The sequence below is a fragment of the Eriocheir sinensis genome, chromosome 2, assembly GCF_024679095.1.
Source record: "Eriocheir sinensis breed Jianghai 21 chromosome 2, ASM2467909v1, whole genome shotgun sequence".
Classification (NCBI taxonomy): Eukaryota; Metazoa; Arthropoda; class Malacostraca; order Decapoda; family Varunidae; genus Eriocheir; species Eriocheir sinensis.
This window is the reverse complement of record NC_066510.1, coordinates 30,665,902-30,689,492: the sequence shown is the minus strand read 5'-3', so window position 1 is coordinate 30,689,492 and position 23,591 is coordinate 30,665,902. Positions and strand designations below refer to the sequence as shown.

Here is a 23,591-nt window from a genome sequence, read left to right as displayed (position 1 = left end):
ACCCCTCGACTTCTTTCACTATCACTTTCGCTAAGGACACTCCCTCCTTCCTTCCTTCCTTCCCTCGCATCCTTTTTTTTATTCTCTCTGACGCTCATTTTTGTCCTCTTTACCTCCCTCTTACAGGCTCGAACTCCCCATCTTTTGACCTTCATTCGTGTTTATAGGTCATCCCTCCGACTTCTTTCACTACAGTTCTCGTTTAAGTCACTCACTCCATTACTCCTTCCCGTAACCTCTTTCTCTCTTTTTTTTTTTTGTCTAGGTCGCTCCGTTTTGCCCTCTCTCCATCTTCCTTTTAGACTAGAACTTCCTCTCTTTCCTCCCTTCTCCCATAAGTCTTTCTCTTTTCCTTTTTTTTCGGATTCTCCCTTACTCCTTCCCGTAACCTCTTTCTCTCTTTTTTTTGTCTAGGTCGCTCCGTTTTGCCCTCTCTCCATCTTCCCTTTAGACTAGAACTTCCTCTCTTTCCTCCCTTCTTTTCTTCCTTATTTTCTCCTTACCGTAACCTCTTTCCTCTCCCTAGGTCGCTCCCTTTTCCCCTCTCTCCATCTTACTTTTAGACTAGAACTTACTCTCTTTCCTCCCTTCTCCCGTATCTCCTCCTCTTTTCTACCTTTTTTTTCAGATTCTCTCTTTTCCTCTCTCCACCTCATTATTATACATAGATTATAACTCCTTTTCCTTTCTAATTCCCGTAACTCCTTCCCCTTCTTCTATGATGCTCCTTTTAGCTCTACTCTTTAACACCTTCTCGCTCCTTTTCACAGTTCCTTCCTCTACATTATTTTTTTCTAGGACGATCTTTACACACATCCTCTCATAGCATAGGACCAATAGGACTCCCCTTCCTTCCTCCTTCGCATCTTCATGACAGCCCCCTTCTTTGGCTTTCCCCTTCTCATACCCCATCTCTTAAATAGGACATCCCCATCCCCCCCTCTGGCATCCCCCCCCCCTCATCAAGGATACCTCCGTCGTATCCCACTCCCACATTGTAGAACTGTGCCTCCCCCCTCCTACCCCTTACTCAGATCCTTGGAGCACTCCCCTCGGCCCCCTTCCACTCCCTATCCCTTATACATTAGACCACTCCCCTTCTTTGATCCACCCCTCCACCCCCTCACCACATCACTGGAGCACTCCCATCTTTACACCCTCTTCCACCACCTAGCTACTGTGATTGAAAACAGTCCCCTTGTCGGCATTTTCCATCCACCTCCGACATCACAGCACTCGTTTCTCCGCTCCCTTTCAATCAGGATCAGGTGTTGGTCGGGAAGCATAGGGCCGTATTTTAAGACACCATCGCTTCTCACATCAACTATTTCTAAAGGTCAAAGAGGGGATCAATCTAGTTTTCATGAGTGTTTTTTCAGGTTCATGGCACAGGAGAAGGGTCAAACTACCACCAGGGTCATAAAACTACCCCTGGAAAGGCCTACAGCTCCTACGAAAGCCAAGTAAAATACGTGAACTTGGGCGACGAAATGTTTTAAAATACGTCCCATAGCCTTTGCAACGGCGCTTCCCTATCTTGTTTCTCTTCTCAATCGGTCAAGTTCCTCCATTGGTGTTCCCTTTTCATCCACATCTATTTTCTTAGCTTCTTCTATTCATTCTTCTCTAAACAGCAGATCGCCAATGATGTTGTTTCTTGTTCTATATAAGGTCTTTGCAAAGCTCTTGATTTTCACCTTATTTCCCCATATCCAGGGCACCACAACAAAAAATGATTTAACTACCCTCTATCCACTCCCCTCTTTCGCCCCCTTCCTCTCCCCTCTTTGCCCCTCTTCCACCCTTCCCCCCATCAATGAAAACACTCTTCTTCGCCCCCTTCACACCCCTTACCCATATCATCGGAGCACTCCCAGATCTCTTTCCTTGTACCCCAACCCTGATTTATAACATTTCCTGTCCCAACGCCTCTCCTTCAATTTACAAAGGACCCGGAGGCGACGGTTCACCCCCCCCCCCCCACACACACACACACACCACAACCACCATCACCACCACCGTCACCACCTCCACCAGGACGCCACCAAGGAAATTCTCCGTGTTGTTAAAGGCGGAGGGCGTTGGTTAGGTTTGGAGGAAGTGTATGTATGTATGTATTGCAATCTCTCTCTCTCTCTCTCTCTCTCTCTCTCTCTCTCTCTCTCTCTCTCTCTCTCTCTCTCTCAAACGCAAAATCGAGGCAAAAATAGACGCCTTATGTAAGTATGAAGCAAGTGAAAAGATTAAATATATAGACAAAGTATAATCAATTAAGTGGTATAAGAAAATAGAAACACTTATTACAGATTTAAGAGATAACGATGATTCTAATTCCCTCTTCAAGATATAGGAAACGAACCCGAGGCGAACAAATTTTGAAGGCGAAGATACACAACAACAATAACAACAACAACAACAACAACAGCAGCAACAACAACAATACCAGGAAGTTTCTGAATTAAGAGAAGGATGAAGGGAAGAAGTGGGATGACAAAGAGGAGGAGGAGGAGGAGGAGGAGGACGAAGAGGAGGAGGAGGATGCAGAATCTTTGAAGAAAGGAAAGAAGGGAATGGCGAGAGAGAGAGAGAGAGAGAGAGAGGGGTGGGGGAGGGAGGAGGATCATGGAATCTCATTTAGCCATCTTAATGAGAGAAGTTTGGGTGACGGCAACTCATTCTTCTTCTTCTTCTTCTTTGTCGTTGTTTTGACTTGTATGAGACAAAAGGGGGAGGGGAGTGGGGGGCAAGGAGGAGGGACGGGGGTGTCACGAGTGGGAAGACCTTGCTTGCTCCTTGTTATGTGTGTGTGTGTGTGTGTGTGTGTGTGTGAGAGAGAGAGAGAGAGAGAGAGAGAGAGAGAGAGAGAGAGAGAGAGAGAGAGAGAGAGAGAGAGAGAGAGAGAGAGAGAGAGAGAGAGAGAGAGAGAGAGAGAGAGAGAGAGAGAAATATAATATAACATAAGACCAACAAGAAAGGCAGGCAGCTTATAGTGTCTGCACCCCTCGCTCTCTACCCAATTCAACTCTTATAACGGTAATGATAATAAAAAGGGGCATAAACACCAGTCATCCCCTTTATACAGACGAGCCACAATTCCCAGTCACCCACACCATCTACTAAAAGCCAGATGGATAGCTCAGACACTTTAGCGTTCGTTGCACATTTCGACACCATGGATTCGTAAGCTCGTAAACTAAGCACAAAACACTAGTACAAAAACTTCTTGTACTACAGTGTTTGTCGTTGATATAGAAGATAAGAAATATGAGGAAACTATGCGGAAAATCACTTTAGTACCTGACATCAAGCAAAATACCTGACCTTTTTTTTGTGTGTGTGTACAGCAAAGGTAATAAAAAATAATGGAAAACAAAAGAAGGCCACTAAGAACTGCTCCACCAAAAGAAAACAGAACTGAGTGACCAGAAGAGTATGTCAGGTTCAGTTCAGTTCACTTGAAAGAGGCAGGAGGAATTACAGACAAAGGAAGAAAATATACAGTTTGTTTGTGGCACTTAACCCGGTAACTGCAGGGAACATGATTATTAAAGGCCATTCTAAGCGAAAAAAATGAGAAAAAAATCATCACTCACGCAAACCATTTCATAATATATATCAACGTATTTGTGATCAGTTTATGCATCCTCTATTTTGGGGGGGCAAAAATTTGGCCCGTTGCTGGTACACGGTAAAGCCACAAATTTGACCCATCGCTGCTACCAGGTTAAATGACACTGGTATACTTGGGGTACTCACCAGCCACATAGAGACCCAGCCAGTCGAGGGGGGAGGCAGCATGGTCTGGCGGCAGGGACCATTTCACAAGCACAGTCTCGCTAGAGGTGGCCCCAATGCAGCTGCGTGAGAGGATGAGGCAGCAGGGGTGAGTGGTGGGGGGCGCACTGGTAGCAGGGGGCTCCGGAAGGCTGGTGGTGGCTGGACCGTCTCCACACCGTGACATCGCTGCTGTTGCCGCCCCCCCACCACCGTCGCTGCCCCCCACGCCACCCTCTAGTCCATCTGGAACAAGGAAAACACACCACTCTTAGAAGACAGCCAACAGTAGGACATTCTTTTTTTTACAGTAATGAAAGTAGATCAAAGAAAGAAAAAAAAAAGTCTGCTAAACACTGCTTCTGTATAAGAAAATAAAACCGAGTGGCCAAGTGTGAAAGTGTCAGTTTTGGATAGATATTGGTTAATTCTAATGTGTTTTGTATAACTTGGTATACTATGATAAGGAACACTCAAATGACAACACAGGGATGAGATGATGTATTCCATATAGTCCATGGCCCACATTGACGGATGGAAAAGTTATGCATCTTGTTATGGTCTACAAGTAATTGTCTCACATTGGTCTTTGAGAATACTGAGTTAGCACTTAGCAAAGTACTCATACATCTCCCAATCTCCACCACCCCACCCCTCTTTGTGACAATTCAACTTGCGACACTGCAGCAAAATATATGAAGCAGCAAGATGTTTTAATTTATATTCTTTATTCCTCCTCACTAAATCTTTGTACAGTTACGAGGCATATGATGTTCTGTCTGATATCTTGTATTTGTTAGATGAATGTTGAGAAGAGTTAAGCAATGCATGTGTGTGTGAGAGAAGGGAAGGAGATGAGAGAGAGAGAGTAAGAGCAAGAGAAATCTGGAAATGACGAAAAGTCAACATAACAAGGCATGAAACTTAGTTAAATAGTGGAAGTTAAGGACTTAGCTGAGACGTTTGTGTCCCGACATTGGTCCAGAGGAAAACACACACACAGACATATGCTTTTTGTGAGTTTGGAGGTCAAGCTGAGCTGCACCTAACAACCATATTGTTTTTATACTTGTGGAATCAGTGAGCAACAACAGGTGGGACAGATCTTTCACAAAAATATATAAATGCTGACATCAAAATATATGTGCACATGTAACTGGGCAAGGTCTTGTTTGACGTCACACTATGCAAAATCTTTAAAATTATCAATTATATTATGTGCAGGTAAAATTTGTGTGCTGCTGGATCTGATCATTTAGGAGTCTGATGGGATGGTTGGTTAAGCATGCATATTGAAAAGGATTTGCATACAGTTTATCATACTGATGATATGATTAATTCAGCAAACTCTGGGTCATGCCTTATTGGAAATAAAGTAAGAATATCCAATTAAAATGTAGGAATATAAGATTTTTCATTGTCATTACTGTTAGCTTAGCATTCATATATTCTGGTGCAGAGTTTTTTTCTTTAAGAACCTTATCATGATATATTGGAGGATGAATCTAGTGCATCATGCAGAAAATAAAACACCCTTTCAATTGTTGCCCCCGAAAAGTTTTCCTAACATTGAGTATTTTTTAAAGTTTATGAACAAATAATTTCAAAGCGATTATTCTTAAGAAACTAACTATAACTGGTAAATACCACATCAGTAAGGCTTTACTACTTAGCCATGTGTACCAAAAATCAGAAATATGCCTTCATATTCTAGTTTACTAAAATAACTTGTTGAACATTATGCATTCTGCAGTTTTCCCTCAATTTATAGTTATTATCTTTTAATAATCATTTATATTTCATGTGAAAAGGAGTATCATATATGAGCACTGAGCACCCAGGGGAGAAAAAAATTGGAGTCAAACAAGAAAGGAAAGGAATAATAAGAGAAAGAAGGAAAGGAAGCGAGGCTCTTTCTCAGACAGGTGTTGGTGTTGTGAGACTTGATGGCCTACATCTTTTGTGAGACACCAACAAACATGATACAGCATCTCTTCACAGAGTGTCTACACCCTCAAACACATGCTCTGCAGTGCCCTGTGGGGCACCACACACCCTCAACTCCAGACACACGTGACCAAGGCAAAGACATATTTACGTAAACGTTCTGGGAGCGTTGTATTTAATGAATCTCTCACTGAGGAGCACCATTCATCATTCCTAAAGGTGAGAACTGAAGAACGTATTTAAACTTTTACTTTATGCTGATGTTATGCTCCTTTTTTATGAAGAAAAGCATTACTTTCAGTATTATACAATCAATCATGAAACCAATCAACATAAAACATTGCTAGTTAAAATGAGAGCCAAAGTGACACAAAACTAACCTAATCGTATCTTGTGTTCCTTGTTTCCCTGGTATTGCTTGCAATATGCAAAACACTAAAATTTGGTGATTTGTTTGCACATTATCCAAAAAAGCTAAATTGAACTTGTGCACATGGCTTTGCAATGAACTGATTTATATGTAGTCATCAAAACGGTAAATATATTTTCGATACGGACCTTGTATATAATAAATTAAGAAATAAAATTGCATAGTGCATAATCTATCACAAACAAGTGTCATCCACCAGAGTGAAATAGATATAAGATCCAGTAACTCATGACGATGCTTTAGCAAACATCAAAGTTAATTCCATTTGAGCCTTGGCATTCAGCATTTTTCACCAACGTGGATGGCGTTTTACAACCCTGCTTGTGTACAAGCAGCCTTGAGTATGGTGCTGGACATAAATAACTGCACTCTGCATTCTACAACCATGGTGCCAAGTCACGAGAGTTAAGAATGGCCTCCCAATACATTCAAGAGTTTGTACTAAAAGGAGTAGGAATAACAAAAAAAGGTGTTAACACTATTTCCTTAAGTCTTCCATAATAATGCTTAAAGTTGTATTATTCAAGCTTTGTAACTAATAAATCAGAGTCTGAGGCTGCACACAGACCATGGAGACATCCCACAAACATGGAGCAGAAGGACTGAAGCATTTAATAATTAATGGTAAAGGATGTGAGTGAAGGACTCCACACTGGAACCCATTTGACCCCTAGAGGCGGCTTACCCACGGGCACGGCCTATGTCAAGGGTGAACACGTGTCACATCTTCCATGTCAACAAGAGTCTGAGATCAGGAATAATGGAGGACGTTATTTATATTTCCTTAAGTCTTTCATAATGGTGATTTAAACTACACTACTGAGACTCTACAACCATTGAAACTGAGGCTGCACACGGACATAATACAGAAGGTTGAGGAAGATAAATATTTAATGTCAAGGGGACCGATCAAGTGAAGGATTCCAGTAAGCATCCTATTTAATCCCTGGGGGCGGCTTACCCACGGGCACGGCCTATGTCAAGAGTGAACACGTGTCAGGGCGGGGCTCGTGGTGGCGGCGGCGACTCCTCCACAGGACCAGCCAGCCTCGGCCAGCCTCCCTCAGCGTCCTGCCTCACACTCCCTCGCGCTTGCCACCATCTCCATCACTGGTGCGCTCGCGGCCCCTCATCTCCTGCAGGGTTTGGGTCCTTCCTCTACATCTTGGAGGGCTTACGGGGCACCAACTAGAAGGAAGGAAACTCATAATAACTCCTGAACAACGAAGAAATAGGCATAAAAACAGCTTGAAACGGTCGTGTGGCGAGAAATACCTCCTCGCAGAAATAAGTCGCTCTGCTGTCCACTACGCCTGCGCACTTGGGAAATACACAGCAGGAAAACACATTAATTTGCCTGGTTTTGTTCTAGTTTTGTCCACTTATGATCTCTGTCATGGCTGATGTTGCCGGCAAGACAACGACACACCAGACCAACAGACCAAACCACCAAGAACTGAGTGAACATCAACGTGGGGTAATATTTTCCGTAAAATCTCCCCTATTCGTTTGTTGTAAAGCCTTCTCTGGATTAAAAGTATTGCTCTGATGTTTGTGCCATGTATTGGAGTCGGAACAGGACAAGTAAACGATAGCGGTGAGTGAAATATAGTAAAAAGTAAGCAAGCTGAACCTCTCTCTGCGAGCTATTTTGCAACTGCGAGCTGATTCCTACAACACTGGACACAGATCAATAGTAAACAAAATGGGTGAATGTCAACAACACGCGGAGTCTTCGGAAAAGTCTCGTCACCTTTAAAATGAGCCAAAGTAACACACACAGACCTTCAAAACAATACTTACCTCCATTACTTCTATATTCTGAGGCATTCTGTGTGACACTATTTGCATGTCTGATAGAAATGTCAAACTGGGAAGTATTACTGGAACCCTAATAAAAAGATGTCAGGGAGGGCATGTATAGTGGAGGAAGGGAGCAGATATGTTATATTTATACCTTCCGTTTTGCCGAGTGTGCAATAGATATGCTGATAGTATTGGTATCAGTGTTGGCATCGGCAGTATCGGCCTTTGTAGTATCGGTAAAATACAAGTAATTCTCTTATAAATTGACATATGCAATCAAAATAAAATGTATCGGTATAGGCAAAATATCGGCTATTTATTAGTATCGGAGTATCAAATTGCTCCTCCCTTCTCTTTTGTTGTTGATTGATTGATAGTTTATTGTTGTAAGTCAGTTTTACTTGCAACAATAAACTATTAATCAATCAATCAACCTCGGCCAAAATCGTGGTATCGGCATATATCACTACTGTACAATAACTTAGTAAAATAAGCATAGAAACTACCCATCCTATTCTTCCGTGGTGTAGTAGTTGGCGCGTCGATCAACGAATATGCGGGCCTGCAGGTTTCGAATCCCGCTCATGGGCTAAAGAAACGGAGATGAGCACCGAGGCCACGTGCAGCTACAGCGCATGACCCAAACTTTTCCTTACAGAGCAGTTGGTTGTAGTTTCTCAGTAAATTAAAATGAATGAGCTGTAACTGGTATTGGTAAGATTGGATGAAACTGCAGTTACCATAATTTATAGTTGACAAGAGGATGGGGCCTTTCCTTTGGGCCTTTGAGCCTGATCTATTCCTGATTTAGATATAAGGCCAATAATACTCACACACAAACATAATATAGGAAAACTAAATTCTCTTCTATAATTCAAATACATACTGATGGATTTGAAGACCACCAGGAAGGCCAAGGAAGACGTGGAGAAAGGTATGAGGAGGCCTGGCTGAACATCACGTAAGAAATGGCTATGGACCGGCAACAGTGGAGGAGTCTCATATCCCGTCCAACCCCACCATAGGGAATAAATGGACGTTAAATGATGATGATGATACTGATGGATTTGACCACCGAGACCACTTTTACCTCAACAAGTCTACTGCACCGCCAAGGAGAGCTGAACACTACAATGCTGTGTGCCATGTTAGATACACAGCTCCACTTTATATTGGTCATGGGAGATTGGTATTGAAGCCTCTCGTTACATACATTCCCCATCGAATATAAATAGGTCAAAGGGAATATATTTTTTGGAAGGGAGGAGGAAAATGTATACAACACATGGTGATACTATAACCTATGTAAACTGGAGCTGTGCATCTAAACATGGCACACAGCAGCATTATTGAGCGACATCCAAACTTACCGATATTATGGAAAAACTGCATGTGGCCTTGGTGCTCATATCCGTCACATTACATGCTAACCAATTCACAACAGAAAGGCCTTGAATAAGTAACTAATATAAGCCTCCGTCATTCCTCATCCTAAATATTTTTCTTGTTTCCCTGATCGGTTATCATGTTAACTGTGGCCGTTTCTTAGTCAGGGTCTTCAGTGTGGTGTTAGTTTTTGGGACATGGGCTGATAGGCTTTTGAAGCCAAATGCAGTTCACCTTTTCCTGGTCTACCTGCAATACCATTGGTGTAGAAAGAAGGGGAAGTAGCTGTGGTACCTCTTCCTGGTCTACCTGCAGTACCATTGGTGTAGAAAAAAGGGGAAGCAGCTGTGGGACATGACACGCCAATGTAAAACAATTCACATCTTCCTGTTAGACAAAACATCAGTGTTCACTCATCTTTGCAATATTGACATCTGATTGTGTGGTTAAAGCGATCAAGGATCCTCGTGGATATTACTGAACCAACAAACTCGATTTTACTGATTTGCATAATTCATATATAAAATGGTTACAAAAAATCAGAGTGACAACAGTGTTTTATTGATGTATTCATTGTTGGTTAACAGAAGACCATGAGGGGTATTGCTGCTGCAAAAAGAGAAGCTGATTAATAACAAGTGAAATCCGAACTTCCTTGCCAACCTCCCCTTACGGTATCAATTCTGGTCAAACTTCAATTAGTCATGTTTCTGGATGATATTCAAAGCTTGTTATTAGGTTAAAAATTTTCTTGTTTAAACAACCCAGTAAAACAAAAGAAAACTAATGACTGGTAACCTGTAAGTTTGTACTAAGTGAGGACTATGGCGGGAAATTAAATATTATTAAGTTCAGGCAATGAAGGGGGGAAGGTGAATCCTTAACTCACAAATCCAGTCCTTTGCTACTCGGCGGAATCCCTTGAATGTTTCAAATCCTTATCCACAAGTGATCCATGATCCTCCAGTGAGATCCTGAGCGCAGAACATGTCCCCGAAAAATCCTCCTTTTCTCTCCATGGTAAATCCAAGTGAGATCCTTATGAGAGAGAGCATCTCATCCAATGTGATCCAAGATATCCAAAGTGTGATCCTCCCCTTGCTAGCTTGCTGCAGCATTGTATCCTCCTGAGCCTCTCACTCCGATTGAGCCTCTCGTCCACGCCATTGTGAATGCTCCTCCTCCACTTCTCAAATCCTAGCTTTCCAAAATCTACGATAATTTGGCAGGAAGGATGGCCATATTGCAGCAGCCTACTAGCTACGGGACTGTGTAGAAAGAAAAACATACAATTAGTCTCACGTAAAATGAGAGCTAGTCTATGGGTCAAGCTTCGTTCAATACAAAATCCATTCGAAGGAGAATTTTATTATCCATTTTTAATCAAAATGTTATTCGGTCACAATGAGTACCAGTAAAATGAGAGAAAGGAATACTTCAGCTGAGGAGTAAGAATGGAATGTGAGAACATAAAACAATCAATAGCACAAGATGTTAAAGAAAAGTAACTTAATTTCTCTGTAACCTATATAATGTAATCACAATAGATTTCATGAATACAACTTACATGTCTAAATCTTACTTGCCCTTTGTATTACAAAAGTTAACTCTTCCTTGCACTGAGTATGACCACTAATGAATGGCAGATTAGCCTACTCCAGGTATGGTACCTTAGTCTATCAAAATTTGTTTAAAAAGTACAAAAATGTCCAAATCTAGGTCTTTGAAAAGAAATATTTTTGTGGTCATTAGTATGAATTGGATTTCAAAATATTTACATGTGGTACTTTCTTGGAATAAAAATAAAAGAGTTCTGGATGAAGCACCACACATTTTCCCTCTCATCAAAACTGATAATCTGAGAACCAATAATCAAAGGGCAAGTGGGACGTGTGACTGGCAACTGTGCAGACCTGACGTCCTCCAATCCCGGTTACAGACTGCATGGGCCAAGAGAGTCAAGTCAGCGCAGGGCACCTGATGCCAGGCAGGGCACATCGTCCCCAGCCTGCTGTGCACCAGCAGGCAGAGTGGCTACGCTACAGGTCAGCCAAATGCCCAGCCAATCCTCATCAAGTTTCTTTCCGGGTCTGCACCACAGCCAGCCAGAGTTAGTAGCGGTCCCTAGACCTGGACCGCGACCGTGAGGGCGAGCGCGAGTAGGACCTCCGCACAGGGGAGTAGGTTGGGGAGCCCCTGTACCCTCGGGGTGACCTGGAGCGTGATCTTGACCTCCCCCGACCACCACCACCACCTGATGCAGGACTTGACCCGCCGTAGTCCTCCTTCACACGGATGTAAGAATTCTCGCCCTGCGAATTCAAACCCTGCAAGTTATGAAGTTTTCCTTATTCCTTTAAACTGTTGTATAACTTACCGTCGAACTGAAAGGGAGCATCTCAAATTAAAAATGTTATGTGCAAATAAATTTTTTCCATCAAAATACATATACAGGCATGGTGTGAACTTTGTGAGTGTCAAAAAACAAGACTCACTTTAGGGTAAGCTTTATTCCTATATCTCAAACCAATGTATTGTCAGAGCATGAAGTGGGCAGTTGCACCCTTCATTTTCAGGAATTATGAATCACTTATTATGTATTACTAAAAAGGAGCGTATTTCATCATATTCTTTATCCCATGGGCAAAATCATGTTGAGACAGCTTGTCAAGACAACATGGAACAGTATGTCAGCATGCCCCAATGAAGTCATGAAAAGCTGCTTCTCTTTAGTGATGGACAAAAAATGGCTTATATATAGTGAAAGTGAGTGTGTGTGTGTGTGTGTGTGTAGAGCAATGGAAGAATAACAGGGCACAGAGAAGCACCAAGTTAAAATTTGTAAGGGGAGGTCATGAACTTCCTTAAAGGGAGTGTCAGAACCAAAGAAATAAAGACATGTACATGATCATCTCAGGAATAATGAGACATTCAAGGCTGAAGAACAAAATACACGGGTGATGCAATATTTACCTCATGGGAGCGGAACTTTGAGTCATCCAGCTTTTTGACAGCATACTTCATGTCCTCATAACGCAGAAACTCCACAACACCCGTGCCGTCCTTGTAGACATCAGCATAACAGACATCACCAGCCTCACGCATGTGGTCTTTCAAGTCCTGCCAACTGCCTGTAGGAGGCAACCCTGAAAGACAAGGAGAGTTTTAATCATGGTCCTTTCATGATACAAAACATTTTACAGTTAATTCTCTTAAATTCTGTAAAATCTAATAATTATTAACAAGATTAATCTCCCTGAGTTTTGAGTCAAAACTATTATGAACTTTGATTAATTGTAAACTCCTGACAATATTTCCTCCTCCAAGTATAACTGTTGTTTAACTTGTGAAATAGAACCTACGCTCAAAAAGTAAAAAAAAAAAATAATAATAATAATAATAATATAAAAAGATTAAGGAGAAGGCAATCCAAGTGCTCCAGTTCCATTTACAGGAGGTAGTGATGCAATCATCCACCCCAATGGTGCAAGCAACCTCTTGTGCTCTTACACCAATAGAGGATGTGGGCACAGCATGGGAAGGTGACCCTCTCCATATCTTTGTCTTGAGAAAGGTCATACTCTTGGAACCAGATCCTGTGCTAATAAAAGGTTCAATATATTTACAATGGTATCTGTGCCTCAATAGTAGTGTAATGTTAATCAGTCAAGTCCTGGATTAAGAAGTATTGAGTAGCTGCACAACAAGGTGAGGAAAAAGGTTTTATCTGCATACTTTTGCTCCAAATGACAGTGATATTCATGTCCTGAACATTTGTATGTTTCAAAGTTTCATGTTTATTAATTGGATAAAGGTGATAATTATATTATGTCAAGTTGGGTTTCATCCAATTGGTTAGGATTTTAGGATTTGAAATCATATTATGGTTGAATTTTGCATGTGAAAATATGACTAGAAGTTTGGTGAATGGGTGAGAATGTTTGTATAACAGGCAGTGACATACAACACCAGAAAGACCTTGCTATATTTTTTTGAAGGGAGGGGGAAAAATGTATACAACACATGGTGATACTATACTAATCTGACTATGTTGGTATAAAAAAAATTTGAGAGAATAAAGCAGTTAACAGAACAAAGCTTTGGCATCAATATATTAGCTTCATAAATAAAATCTAGTTCTGACATTTAGATTATCATAATATACCCTGAAGTGCATGACAAGGCACACAGTAGCCCTAGAGGCACAAAATACATGTTGAGGCAGATAGAAATAGGGAGCACTACCCAAATCAATAAACTTAAAACATCAAAACTCTTGCTCACCTGTAACAAGCACTCTGTATTGTGAGCGTCGAGCTGGGGGTCCCCTTCCCCTGCCCCTGCCAGACCCGCCCCGGGCAGCCCCTGGAAGGCTGTTGCGGGGAAATTCCACGCGAAGGCGGTAGCCATCATAGTCATAGCCATCACGTGAGTGTACTGCATCCTCAGCATCCCTGATTGTAAGGACACCAAATAAGTCAAAATATAAAATACATAAGATAAATCAAAACTTCAAATGAGTGTATTACTTCATATCTATGGTTTTAGAGCAGTAAAAAACAGTAAAAACTTTTGAAGGTCAATTTTCAAGCTACTAAACAAAAATTGAATGGATTCTAGAAGAAAATTTGTCTTGAACATGTGACACCAATGAATATGAAGTTAATCACACATGAATTAAGGAAAAACTTATTATCATGATTAAATTCAGGTATAGTAATGATGAAAAATAGAAGGGGTATAACTATTAATCTTAATCAAGAATTTAATTGAGAAACATTTCTGAAATAAATTGTTCTGTACCACTGCCTCTAATTTCCTGCTAAGACAAATAGCAAACAGCAGCGTAGATAATCAAAACACTTTTGGCCCCTACCGTAGAATGGTTCCACTTTGGAATTTATTTATTAAATTGAAGGAACTCCCACCTCTAGCTTACTGATAGTACCCTATCAACAAAAAATACTAATCCTATCACTGCAAAATACTAACTTACCACACTATGGATATAGCAACCTATCACCAAATTTGCTGTAGAATTTCATTGCTATATTCTGGCAATAAGAACTCTCTCCGAGTGAGAAGGCAAATTTTTCTCAGAAATCAAGTCAGTACCTTAAAATAGACAGTTCATACCTGCTAAATACTAGCCAATTTCATCAGAGGAATCATTAGTTAAAGAGACACTTCTCTGAACACAAACAATACATAATTGTTGTGGATTTTAAGATTATTAGAAACGTTTATCGCGTTCCACTAACACCTCAATTATAGCACTGGGAACCCCACAGCCTTGGGCCAGGCCGTGCTCGATCTGCCCAGCAGCTTCACGTGTTTCCACACTGGCAGGTGGCTCATCCAGGTTAAATATTCAGCATTATCACATCCACGGAATAATTACCAACAAATAAAGCCCAAATAAGTACAGTGATTGCCGTGGTGGCGTTACTTGGCACAGTACTCCCGCCCCCACAGGCTGCGAATCAACAAAGCCTGCAGCCCCACCGCCCCCGCCCCGCCACACTCCCGGCCAGGCCACCCTCGCCCCGCCCATTACTCAAGGAAAACCTATTCCCTCAACCCAGCTCCACGCCCAGCACGCCCCGGGCCAGCCACGGGGCGCCCAGCGGCCCCTCAGAGGCGCGTCGCAGCCACCAACCTTGGGTCCTCAAACTCCACGAAGGCGAAGGGCGGGCCGCGGCGGTTCTTGAGATCTATGAAGACGATTTTCCCGAATTTGTAGAACAGGTCCTCAATGTCCTTGGTCCTGATGTCCGGGGGCAGGTTCCCCACGTATATGCGGCACTCGTTGTTGCCTCGGCCGTAGGACATGGCTGGTGGTGCGGAAGGTGGCGGCGGTGCGCTGGACGCTGCTCTCCTCGCGGGCCAGCAGAATGGCGTCTCTTCTACCAGTGTTGCCAGGCGCGGCGAGGCCCACACCGAGGCGCGGCGGTGGGCCCTGTAGCTGGGCGAGATTGTAAATTTATTTATTGTTTTTTAAGAGGTAATGACGGGGATTCATTTGCATGTGTACAATGATTGACTTGTTGTAGACGCATGTGAATTCGTTTGTTGTATGGATCGCGTGATCATAGAGAAGAGTAATATGAATAAACTACTTTAAAACCATCAGTATGACTCTATGCAAGTGATAGTAGGAACACGATACTTCTGTTTGACTTTCTTATGAAATATACCTACTGTGCACGTAGGATTGGAGCTATCGTACCATCTTTATGTCTTATTTTACGATTTATAAGGTACTACCACTTTCTAAAGCACAACAAATTAAATTACTATTATAATCAATCAGGGTTATGAGCGATGACTCATTCGATAATAATTTATTCAGCGGCCGCAAGTGTGAAGTCAGATGGAACAGCTGTCGTACCTGGTACCACTGCAGGAGGGTTTGGGTTTTGGCGGCGGGGCCACGGAAGGGGGGATAACTAAACTATAATCCATGGGTTCATTTATATAAGTTTTACAACAATAAGATTTTTATGCAGTAGGTTCCATAATGTAGCCTATCCACCGCCACTCTTTTATGTTACGAGGGACGCCATGGCTACTTAAAGATTTACATAGGTCACGTACCGTATAATCGTGGAGGTTGATGACGAGACAGAAGGCAAAGGTATTAGTCTACGGGTCGTATTTTAAAACATTTCGTGGCCAAAGTTCACATATTTGGCAAGGCTTTCGTACGACTTGAGGGCATTTCCAATAGCATGATCCTAAAAAAAAAAAACACTTATTAGAACCAGACTGATCTCTTCTTTGACCTTTAGAAATAGTTGATGTGAGAAGCAAACGTCTTATAATATCGGCCTACGAGTTTGCGCAAGGCCTAGTAGATTGATAATAAACCTATCCTGACAAAACGATGGCAGGCCTGTATTAGCAACCTTTAATAGGCTATCAGCTTTAAAGGTAATTTTAGAATTGTATTGAATAACAAAGGCTCCTAGGATGATATTAATTAACGGCTAATATTGTGGCTGGATGTCTGGCTCTACATAATGATAACTGATCTCATTACTGAGAGATAACACTTTATTACTCTAACTATTTTTATTTGGTGGGGCAGTAATATAATCATGTGGTTTCAATTTATTTAGGAAACATTATAATATGAAAATTGGTATGTATAAACTCTTAGACTGGAATGAATATCCACAATTTATAATCAAGCCAAAGATTAAGTACACAAAACAAAATCAAGCATGGAAGAAACAAGTGGAATGAATAAATTTGACTATTAACTTTTAGTAGCAAAGGGCTGAGTCTATATCAACTGGAAACAATGCTTTCTATTGACTTCTAAGGCACTATGAAGTATGCTAATAAATAATTCAGTATAATTTGAATAAATAACCTGATAACTTTTGGCAAACCTAGTAGAGAGAGCCCTGCCTGGGTCTTGAGATGGGGTGAAGGAAGCACAGAGTGAAGCAGAAGGCACTTCACTGTACAATACTTTAAAACAAGGTCTGAAATCTGTATAAAAATTTGTTATAGTATTTCTTCTAGATATCACATTATGGCCATCACAAAGCATAAAGTAACTGGAACTTTGAAATACAACATGAAAGGTAACTTCTAAAAACTTTCAGAACAGATGCATTTAAATAATTGCTATTAATAAATATCAATATACTTTTCCATTCTTCCCTATACATGTTGCAGGTATATAAGGCATACATAAAATACAAAGCTCTCAAATTTATATTAGCTAAAGGAACATTTGGACTAAAACCAAACTCATGCTAATTAATGACTGTAGAGGTAAAGCTACAGGTGGATGGAAGGCTGCAAAGGTGTTCTGAGGGGCAGCAGCAACACCTCACTGGTCCTCCAGGTCCTTGGCACCGTGCTTCAGGATGCGAGTGAACTCCACATAGTCGAACATGGTATTTTTGATTGGGGCCTCGCGGTACATCTCATCAACCTGTCAAAAGAAAGTATTTAGTTAGTGTTCAAGACAGTGATTCATTATTAAAGGGCATCAATGGAAAATAAAGAAATAATGTAAGACCCAAACAGTGCCCCCTCGATGAGCAGACAAGGACATAGAAAAAAAAAAGTGCCAGTAAAGTAAGATTACAAAAAGATGGGGACAAAAACAATACCTAATGAGTTAACAGGTGGATTTTGAGAAGGAAACTATAAAACAATCAAGACACTGGATTAGCCCTTTTGAAGTCAAAATATTTCTCTAAAGAAATTAAACTCATCTCCAATTGATAAATATTTCTGCCCCACACAGGGAGAGTCTCCTCCTTGGTCCCAAACTCTCATCATTGTGTCACAGTCCACCTACATCTTCATCAGTGAATCGGTCGCCCATGGACACCAACAGCTCCCTCAGGTACTCCTCATTGATGTAGCCTTGGTTGGTTTCGTCAAAGCAGCCAAAAGCATTCTTGATGACATCTTCAGGATCCGTTCCCTGTGAGTACATACCAGTATTAATTTATCTCATACTATTTATGATGTGAACTAATGCTGATTATCCACATCAGAGGAATTTTTTTTATAATACACATGAAAAATACAAGGTGACTGAAGGACTGTCTGTATATGGCATGGGCAGAGTGAACCTTAATATTTCACCCCACTAACCTGCAAACGGTCACCAAACAAAGTAAGGAACATGGTGAAGTTGATGGGTCCTGGTGCCTCATTCATCATTCCTTCCAGGTAATCATCAGTAGGGTTCTTGCCTGAGGAAACAACCAAATTCTAATGAGCTCATTGTTGACAATCATGTGCAGCACTGTTTAGCCAAGTGTTAAAATCTAATGGTAATCCTGAATATTTTCTCTGTAATAATACTATTCAGCTCTTTTTAGAGAAATTACTTAATCCTGGATATCCAAATCTTACCAACACAAAGTAACACTACAAGTTCTGCATGACAAAATCAAATAATAGCATTAGTATAGAATATTCTTTTACTCTTATTATTTGTTTTTTCTTGATGAAATAAAGGAACACTAGGTGAGTGCTAAGTAGTGAGTGCTGAGGTAAAGAATACCTCTCAGTATGTGTGCTTATCTCTGGATCTGGATACATGATGCGTAGGGCACCCGTACAGGTGCATAACATGCTGTGCGTATACTTCTATACATAAACATAAGACTAAGACAGAAACAATACTGCAAAGTGATGGCCATTGCTATAATCCCTCCTTATCACCTACCTAGGGAAGCCAACATGTCATGGAGATCATCCTTGTCAATGAAGCCATCACGGTTTTGGTCAATCATGTTGAAGGCTTCCTTGAACTCCTGGATCTGAGCCTGATCAAACATAGCGAACACATTGCTGGTGGCTCGCTGGGCACGCTTCTTGACGGTCTTCTTTCCTGCCTTGCGGGACGACATTTTGGCTGTGGAGATATGCATGTTTTTAATTATTGGGTTATTTTGTAATCTTTTAACATTTCAGATAGAGTAATGAGCATACTAATAAGATGATAAGATACATGCAGTGGACTTTTTTTGTACCTAGTGGTCTTTTTTATATATATATATATATATATATATATTTTTTTGCTCTGCTGTACCCATAAAAAATAAAAAAACATTACAAGCAGATTTTCCATTTGGTAAAGATAGTCAAATTATTAAATGAGAGGGGATTGGAAAAAATAAAAGTATTAAATCAAAAAAATATTACTAAGTCCCCAAGTTTAACTGCAGAGTTTTAAAAAGCCACAGGGTTCATACAACAAAATCATTCCTTGTGGGAGAGAACACCAGAATATCATCTCAGTATCACCCAATACATTTTTGAAACCCCAAGAGATAACCAGGCAAGCAGTATGTGGGTGTGAGGGAGGGAGGGAGGGAAGAAGGGATGGGGGGGATGGGGTAGGTGATGAGTCACACTGCGCCCAACCAGCCTCCTGTCACCCCAGCCACATGTCAGCGGCCTCATGTTCATTATGCATCAAGCTGAAGACCAACCTGTTTTATATTAGCTGCTTTCACCACATTAACAAGCTGCACATTAATCAGTAAGCAAGAATTACCTTAAAGAAAGACCCGTGTCCCACTTTTCATGCAGGTGGTACGTCAGAGGAAATGATCACAGAGCCATTACAAGTTATTACATTCCCCGTATCATTAGTTGACATATAAGGTAATGTTTTCGCAGGAGAGATGGCGGTTACTGGTGGGGGCAATAAAAATCACCTCAACTAATGCTCTCCCGGTCCTCTCACACAGGCCATGGGTACTTATGACTCACCATGGCCTGTAGGCGGGGTAGAAAAGCATCCGGGCACAATCAGAGAAAGCAGGAGGAGGAGGGTGTGGCACGGGATGGGAGGAGGCACTGCGCCATCCACTTAGCCAGGTGACACATACCCATCCACCCACAAAGGTAATGACTCCACACACTCCCATACACACTTTTACCCTTTCTCAGCCTCTCAAACGCTAGGGCACAGTATCAGGATTACATAGACGAGGATATACTCACCTGGATGTGTTGTGGAGGACGAGTAGGGTAAAGAAGGAGCGAGTGTGTCTGCCCTGTTGCCCCGATGGAGATTGACTCAGCTCTGTGCTCGCCTCCGCCATCTGCCGGGCCCCACCAGCACCTCCTTACCCTCCTCTCCCTCATTATTCTGCAATCTGCAACTTCATGCTCACCTAAACACAACTATTCCATCCTTTTAGCGATTATAATCACCGGAGATATACTTTGTACTTGTTAAACTTCCCCTGGTAGGCGTTTCAGCGTGTTAAATCAGCTAGAATATCGAGGTACTTAAAATTATGGAAAGTAATGAAATGCTTGGAAACTTTTAGGTCAGCCGATTACAGCTGTGCCTCTGATCGCTGCTATCAGCATTCAGTAATCCAGCATCCGTCATTCGGATAAAGATCCATAGGTACACCATATGAATGTATCATGGACACGTGGGCTAGGGAATCACAGGGCCCTGGTTCACGCCCTTCCAGACATCCATGGCAGAAGCGACAGAAGGTCTCCGTAACTTTCACGTCCGAGTTGTGTCAGACTTCACCTCCTGTGACCTCCACACTATAACACCTGACCTCAGCAATGTGACATAGAGGGGGGGAGGGGGAAATTGTTTCAGGCCAGCAGGTGTGTGGGTATCCGTGAGGCAAATGGATTACACCTCAAGTGGAATGTGTCTCGGATTTCCGTCCTGTTGTGATGTGTGTGTGTGTGTGTGTAGTGCCTCGACCCCTCCTCCTCCATGTCCTCAACTGGCACTTGGCCACGGGGCACAAAGAAGCCTTATACAGATACACTAGCGAGTCCATTGCTAGCATTTGGATGTTTGTGCGATTATGTAATGCTTCTAATTTTCGGACATTGCATTATTATCCGTAGTGTGTTTGCTGGGATTATACAGAAAAGTGTGTATATGTATGTGCATGTTGTCAACCACTATGACATTATATTTTAATTTGTCATATCAACAGAGCAATTCCTATAGGTTTAATAGTATGACACACTGAAAGAAATTTAACGTCCGTGCATAGACTCAATTAAGGGCTAATGTGACGGAAATGAGCACCGAGGACACGCACAGTTATAGCGTATGCCCCAAACTTTACCATTAATTATTCCATGACTTCAGTATGCACCCATAAAATGATAAATGATGTAATGATGCACCCCAAGATGTTTGATCGGGTTGTAAAAATAATAAATTTGGAAGGGGCCGGGCTGTATATCGTGTATACGTATACCCCAACACACACACACACACACACACACAGGAGGGTTGGGAAGATGGCATCTGCAGTAAGGGCCAGCGAGTCGAGAATTCAGTGACCTAAGCAATTTTTAATGCGGTGTTCACGTAAGCTGCAGTGTGAAGAATGGGGAATGTAAACTTGGCCATGGACTCCTCAAGCCTACCTATCACTATTATTACTGCTGCTGCTGCTCCTCCTATACCTACTACTACTATATATAGTAGTGTACTACCAGTACTACGTCAATCTTCTACTACTACTACTACTGCTGTAACCATGCAAGCTAAGTTACACATGTGGAAGTTTCTCCTCTCTTATAACACATTCTTTCAATTATTCGTGTGACCATAATTATTGATCTTTATTTTTCGATGTCTTCCTCTATTTAAGCTTTCCTTTGGAGCATCATATGGTGCACACACACACACACACACACACACACACACACACACACACACACACACATACACAGGCCTCCATTGTCCTCATATCAACAGATAATTTGCTGTGTCCTTTCACTTCGATCCCCAGCTGTCAATAGTATGAAATTGCTACTTATTTACTTTTTTTTTTCTCGCAACCGGGAGACTAATTTCCCGCATTCCTCTACCACAGCGCTGTCGATACGCCGGTCTGCATTCTATTTTGCTAGCTGGATCACTTGATACAGAAGGCCAACATTATTGATTTTGCAACATTCACTCTGAGTTCGAGTTAAAAGGTGGAAGATTAAGAGGCTTCTAACGTTCCAAGTGAGAGTGCAGCATACATGAGGGGAGTGCCAATTAAGCAACTCTGCTACCACATTCCCTTGGCTTATATCAGCTCATATAATCTTGAACTAAACTTGTTACAATAGTTTGAATTAGCCGCTCATATACTTCTGGATGCTGCAGACTGCTGGAGATGCATTTTTAAATCACCCAACCAATCAATAGAGGCATACGCCGGGGGTCGCGTCCCCTCACAGATGTTACTTCGATATTGGGTACGGCGATGATGCATGGAAGAGAGAGTTATTGAAGTCGGATAACGGGATGGAGAGGAGGTTGATGCTGAGGAGGACGAATATTATGGAAGAGGAAAGAAAACGTGGATACCTGTATTTTGTAACACGATTAGCGAAGAGGAGGGGCAGACTATGACGTGAAATAGGAATACGAAGATGAAAGAACAGAACGTTTTTGAAAGAATTGCAAAGAGGGGTGATGCTACTGATAATGGTGTTACGATAGGAATATAAGTAGCTAGGACACGAATCCCACTGAAGGAAGGACATAAATGGAATACATTGCAAGATGGAGGTGACTGCGAAATCTTAGGAAGGATTGCGGAAGGAAAAGCTTTGAGATAGTAACAGAGAGAGAGAGAGAGAGAGAGAGAGAGAGAGAGAGATGCAAGGAAACGTTAAGAACAAGTGGAGATGGGAGGGAAACGGACTGGTGGAGGGGAAGGAAGGGAGGGGAGGAGGAGGAATAGGTACATGGGTGGTCAGGGAGGCAGTGAGGGGGATACGGGGGGAAGGGTTGCAATAGCAATCAGACTTGCTCTTGCAAAGATGAGAAGATTCAAAGTTCTCAAGAGGAGCCTTGAGCGCTGTCACCGAGAATGTTTTCTCGTTAGTTAGTACGAAGAATAACGTATCTTCTATTCCTAACGACCGCTGCCTCTCTAAACACGACAAGACGTGCTAAATGCAGACGATCTCCCAAATTTCTCCCGCCGACGACTCATGGATCCCAATGTTCACTGTATAGGGGTTAGCTCGCGGATCAATAACCCGCAGTGTCAGTCTCAACAATTAAAATATTCTCGTTTAAACAAGTGTTATGGCCTTTATGTCTCGCCTTGACGGACTCTGCAGTACAGGAACTGAAAGAATCACGCCTGGTTATCGCAAGACCACGTTCCTGCGCGCCAAAGTTAGATAAAAAATGGGATACCGTGACGTCACATGCCGGGCAGCTTCCCTCTTTTCTCACTGAATTATTGATGATTGGCGAACAACAGTACTGGGAGCCGATTTAGAGCTGCACAAAGGTCTCGCCTGCCAGTAAACTCCTTTTTGGCCTGCAGTGGCTGGCCTGAAACGCGTAAGTCCTTTGTTAACGGCGAAAAAAATTGAGTCCGGCCTCCCATCCTGCTCAGACATTTTCTATAGACGGCGAAACCTTGGCCCGCCGCGCTGCACTGTCATTACGGGTGAAAATTAAGCAAACTTTTCCTGGACATAAGGGTTTCGATCACCTTAAAGAGTGTCATTACGGGTGAAAGACTGCCATTACTGGTGAAAGACTGCCATTACGGGTGAAAGACTAGAGAAAGAATGGTGAAAGATACTCCTTACTGGGGGGAATTAACTAAACTCTTCCTAGACATACAGCCTTGGATCAACTTCAAGACCGCCATTACAGATAAAAGACATGTATAAGACCGTATTTACTGGGGAGAATCAAGTAATTTTTTTATGGGCATAGAGTTTAGGTGAATTTAAAGTTTAT

General features: G+C 42.0%; 3 protein-coding genes across 8 annotated transcripts in view; all 3 read right to left on the bottom strand.

Moving 5' to 3' along the window:
• LOC127002536 (E3 ubiquitin-protein ligase HECW2-like) overlaps positions 1–8,110 on the bottom strand; it is a 50,709-nt gene extending 42,599 nt beyond the window's left edge. Inside the window, exons 1-3 of one of the 4 annotated variants that reach the window (XM_050868609.1) lie at positions 7,427–8,107; positions 7,113–7,339; positions 3,757–4,020 (exon numbers count right to left, since the gene is read on the bottom strand). In XM_050868609.1, coding sequence (XP_050724566.1) covers positions 3,757–3,961 — 205 coding nt within the window. In that variant the 5' untranslated portion in view covers positions 3,962–4,020; positions 7,113–7,339; positions 7,427–8,107. Of the gene's footprint in view, positions 1–3,756; positions 4,021–7,112 lie in introns of all 4 variants that reach the window. The other 3 variants (XM_050868620.1, XM_050868634.1, XM_050868626.1) reach the window with 3 other exon arrangements.
• A 1,778-nt stretch (positions 8,111–9,888) lies between these two features.
• On the bottom strand, positions 9,889–15,266 carry LOC127002508 (serine/arginine-rich splicing factor 1B-like). Of its 3 annotated transcripts, XR_007756305.1 has the most exons (5): positions 15,003–15,266; positions 13,628–13,797; positions 12,317–12,489; positions 11,257–11,670; positions 9,889–10,611 (listed from the first exon to the last, which is right to left on the bottom strand). XR_007756305.1 is itself a non-coding variant. In XM_050868560.1 (4 exons), the coding sequence occupies exons 1-4, from the start codon at positions 15,173–15,175 to the stop codon at positions 11,455–11,457; spliced, it is 732 nt and encodes a 243-aa protein (XP_050724517.1). In that variant the 5' UTR covers positions 15,176–15,266; the 3' UTR covers positions 9,889–11,454. The 3 variants fall into 3 exon arrangements, 2 of the variants coding, with proteins under 2 accessions (XP_050724517.1, XP_050724528.1); XM_050868560.1 differs by having other exon boundaries at positions 9,889–11,670; XM_050868571.1 differs by having other exon boundaries at positions 9,889–11,655.
• A 1,178-nt stretch (positions 15,267–16,444) lies between these two features.
• On the bottom strand, positions 16,445–20,002 carry LOC127002514 (myosin regulatory light chain sqh-like). The gene is made up of 5 exons (XM_050868584.1): positions 19,835–20,002; positions 18,549–18,737; positions 17,969–18,069; positions 17,667–17,795; positions 16,445–17,294 (listed from the first exon to the last, which is right to left on the bottom strand). The coding sequence occupies exons 2-5, from the start codon at positions 18,730–18,732 to the stop codon at positions 17,190–17,192; spliced, it is 519 nt and encodes a 172-aa protein (XP_050724541.1). The 5' UTR covers positions 18,733–18,737; positions 19,835–20,002; the 3' UTR covers positions 16,445–17,189.
• Between the last annotated feature and the right edge of the window lie 3,589 nt (positions 20,003–23,591).

Excerpts from the sequence above, each read along its gene's own strand:
- LOC127002508 (XM_050868560.1), bottom strand. The coding sequence starts at position 15,175 with ATGTCCTACGGCCGAGGCAACAACGAGTGCCGCATATACGTGGGGAAC. Across the intron at positions 13,798-15,002 it reads GTGGAGTTTGAGGACCCAAG|GGATGCTGAGGATGCAGTAC; the intron begins GTTGGTGGCTGC and ends CCTTACAATCAG. Across the intron at positions 11,671-12,316 it reads CAAAGTTCCGCTCCCATGAG|GGTTTGAATTCGCAGGGCGA; the intron begins GTAAATATTGCA and ends CATAACTTGCAG.
- LOC127002514 (XM_050868584.1), bottom strand. The coding sequence starts at position 18,732 with ATGTCGTCCCGCAAGGCAGGAAAGAAGACCGTCAAGAAGCGTGCCCAG. Across the intron at positions 18,070-18,548 it reads TGACATGTTGGCTTCCCTAG|GCAAGAACCCTACTGATGAT; the intron begins GTAGGTGATAAG and ends TTGTTTCCTCAG. Across the intron at positions 17,796-17,968 it reads TGTTTGGTGACCGTTTGCAG|GGAACGGATCCTGAAGATGT; the intron begins GTTAGTGGGGTG and ends ATGTACTCACAG.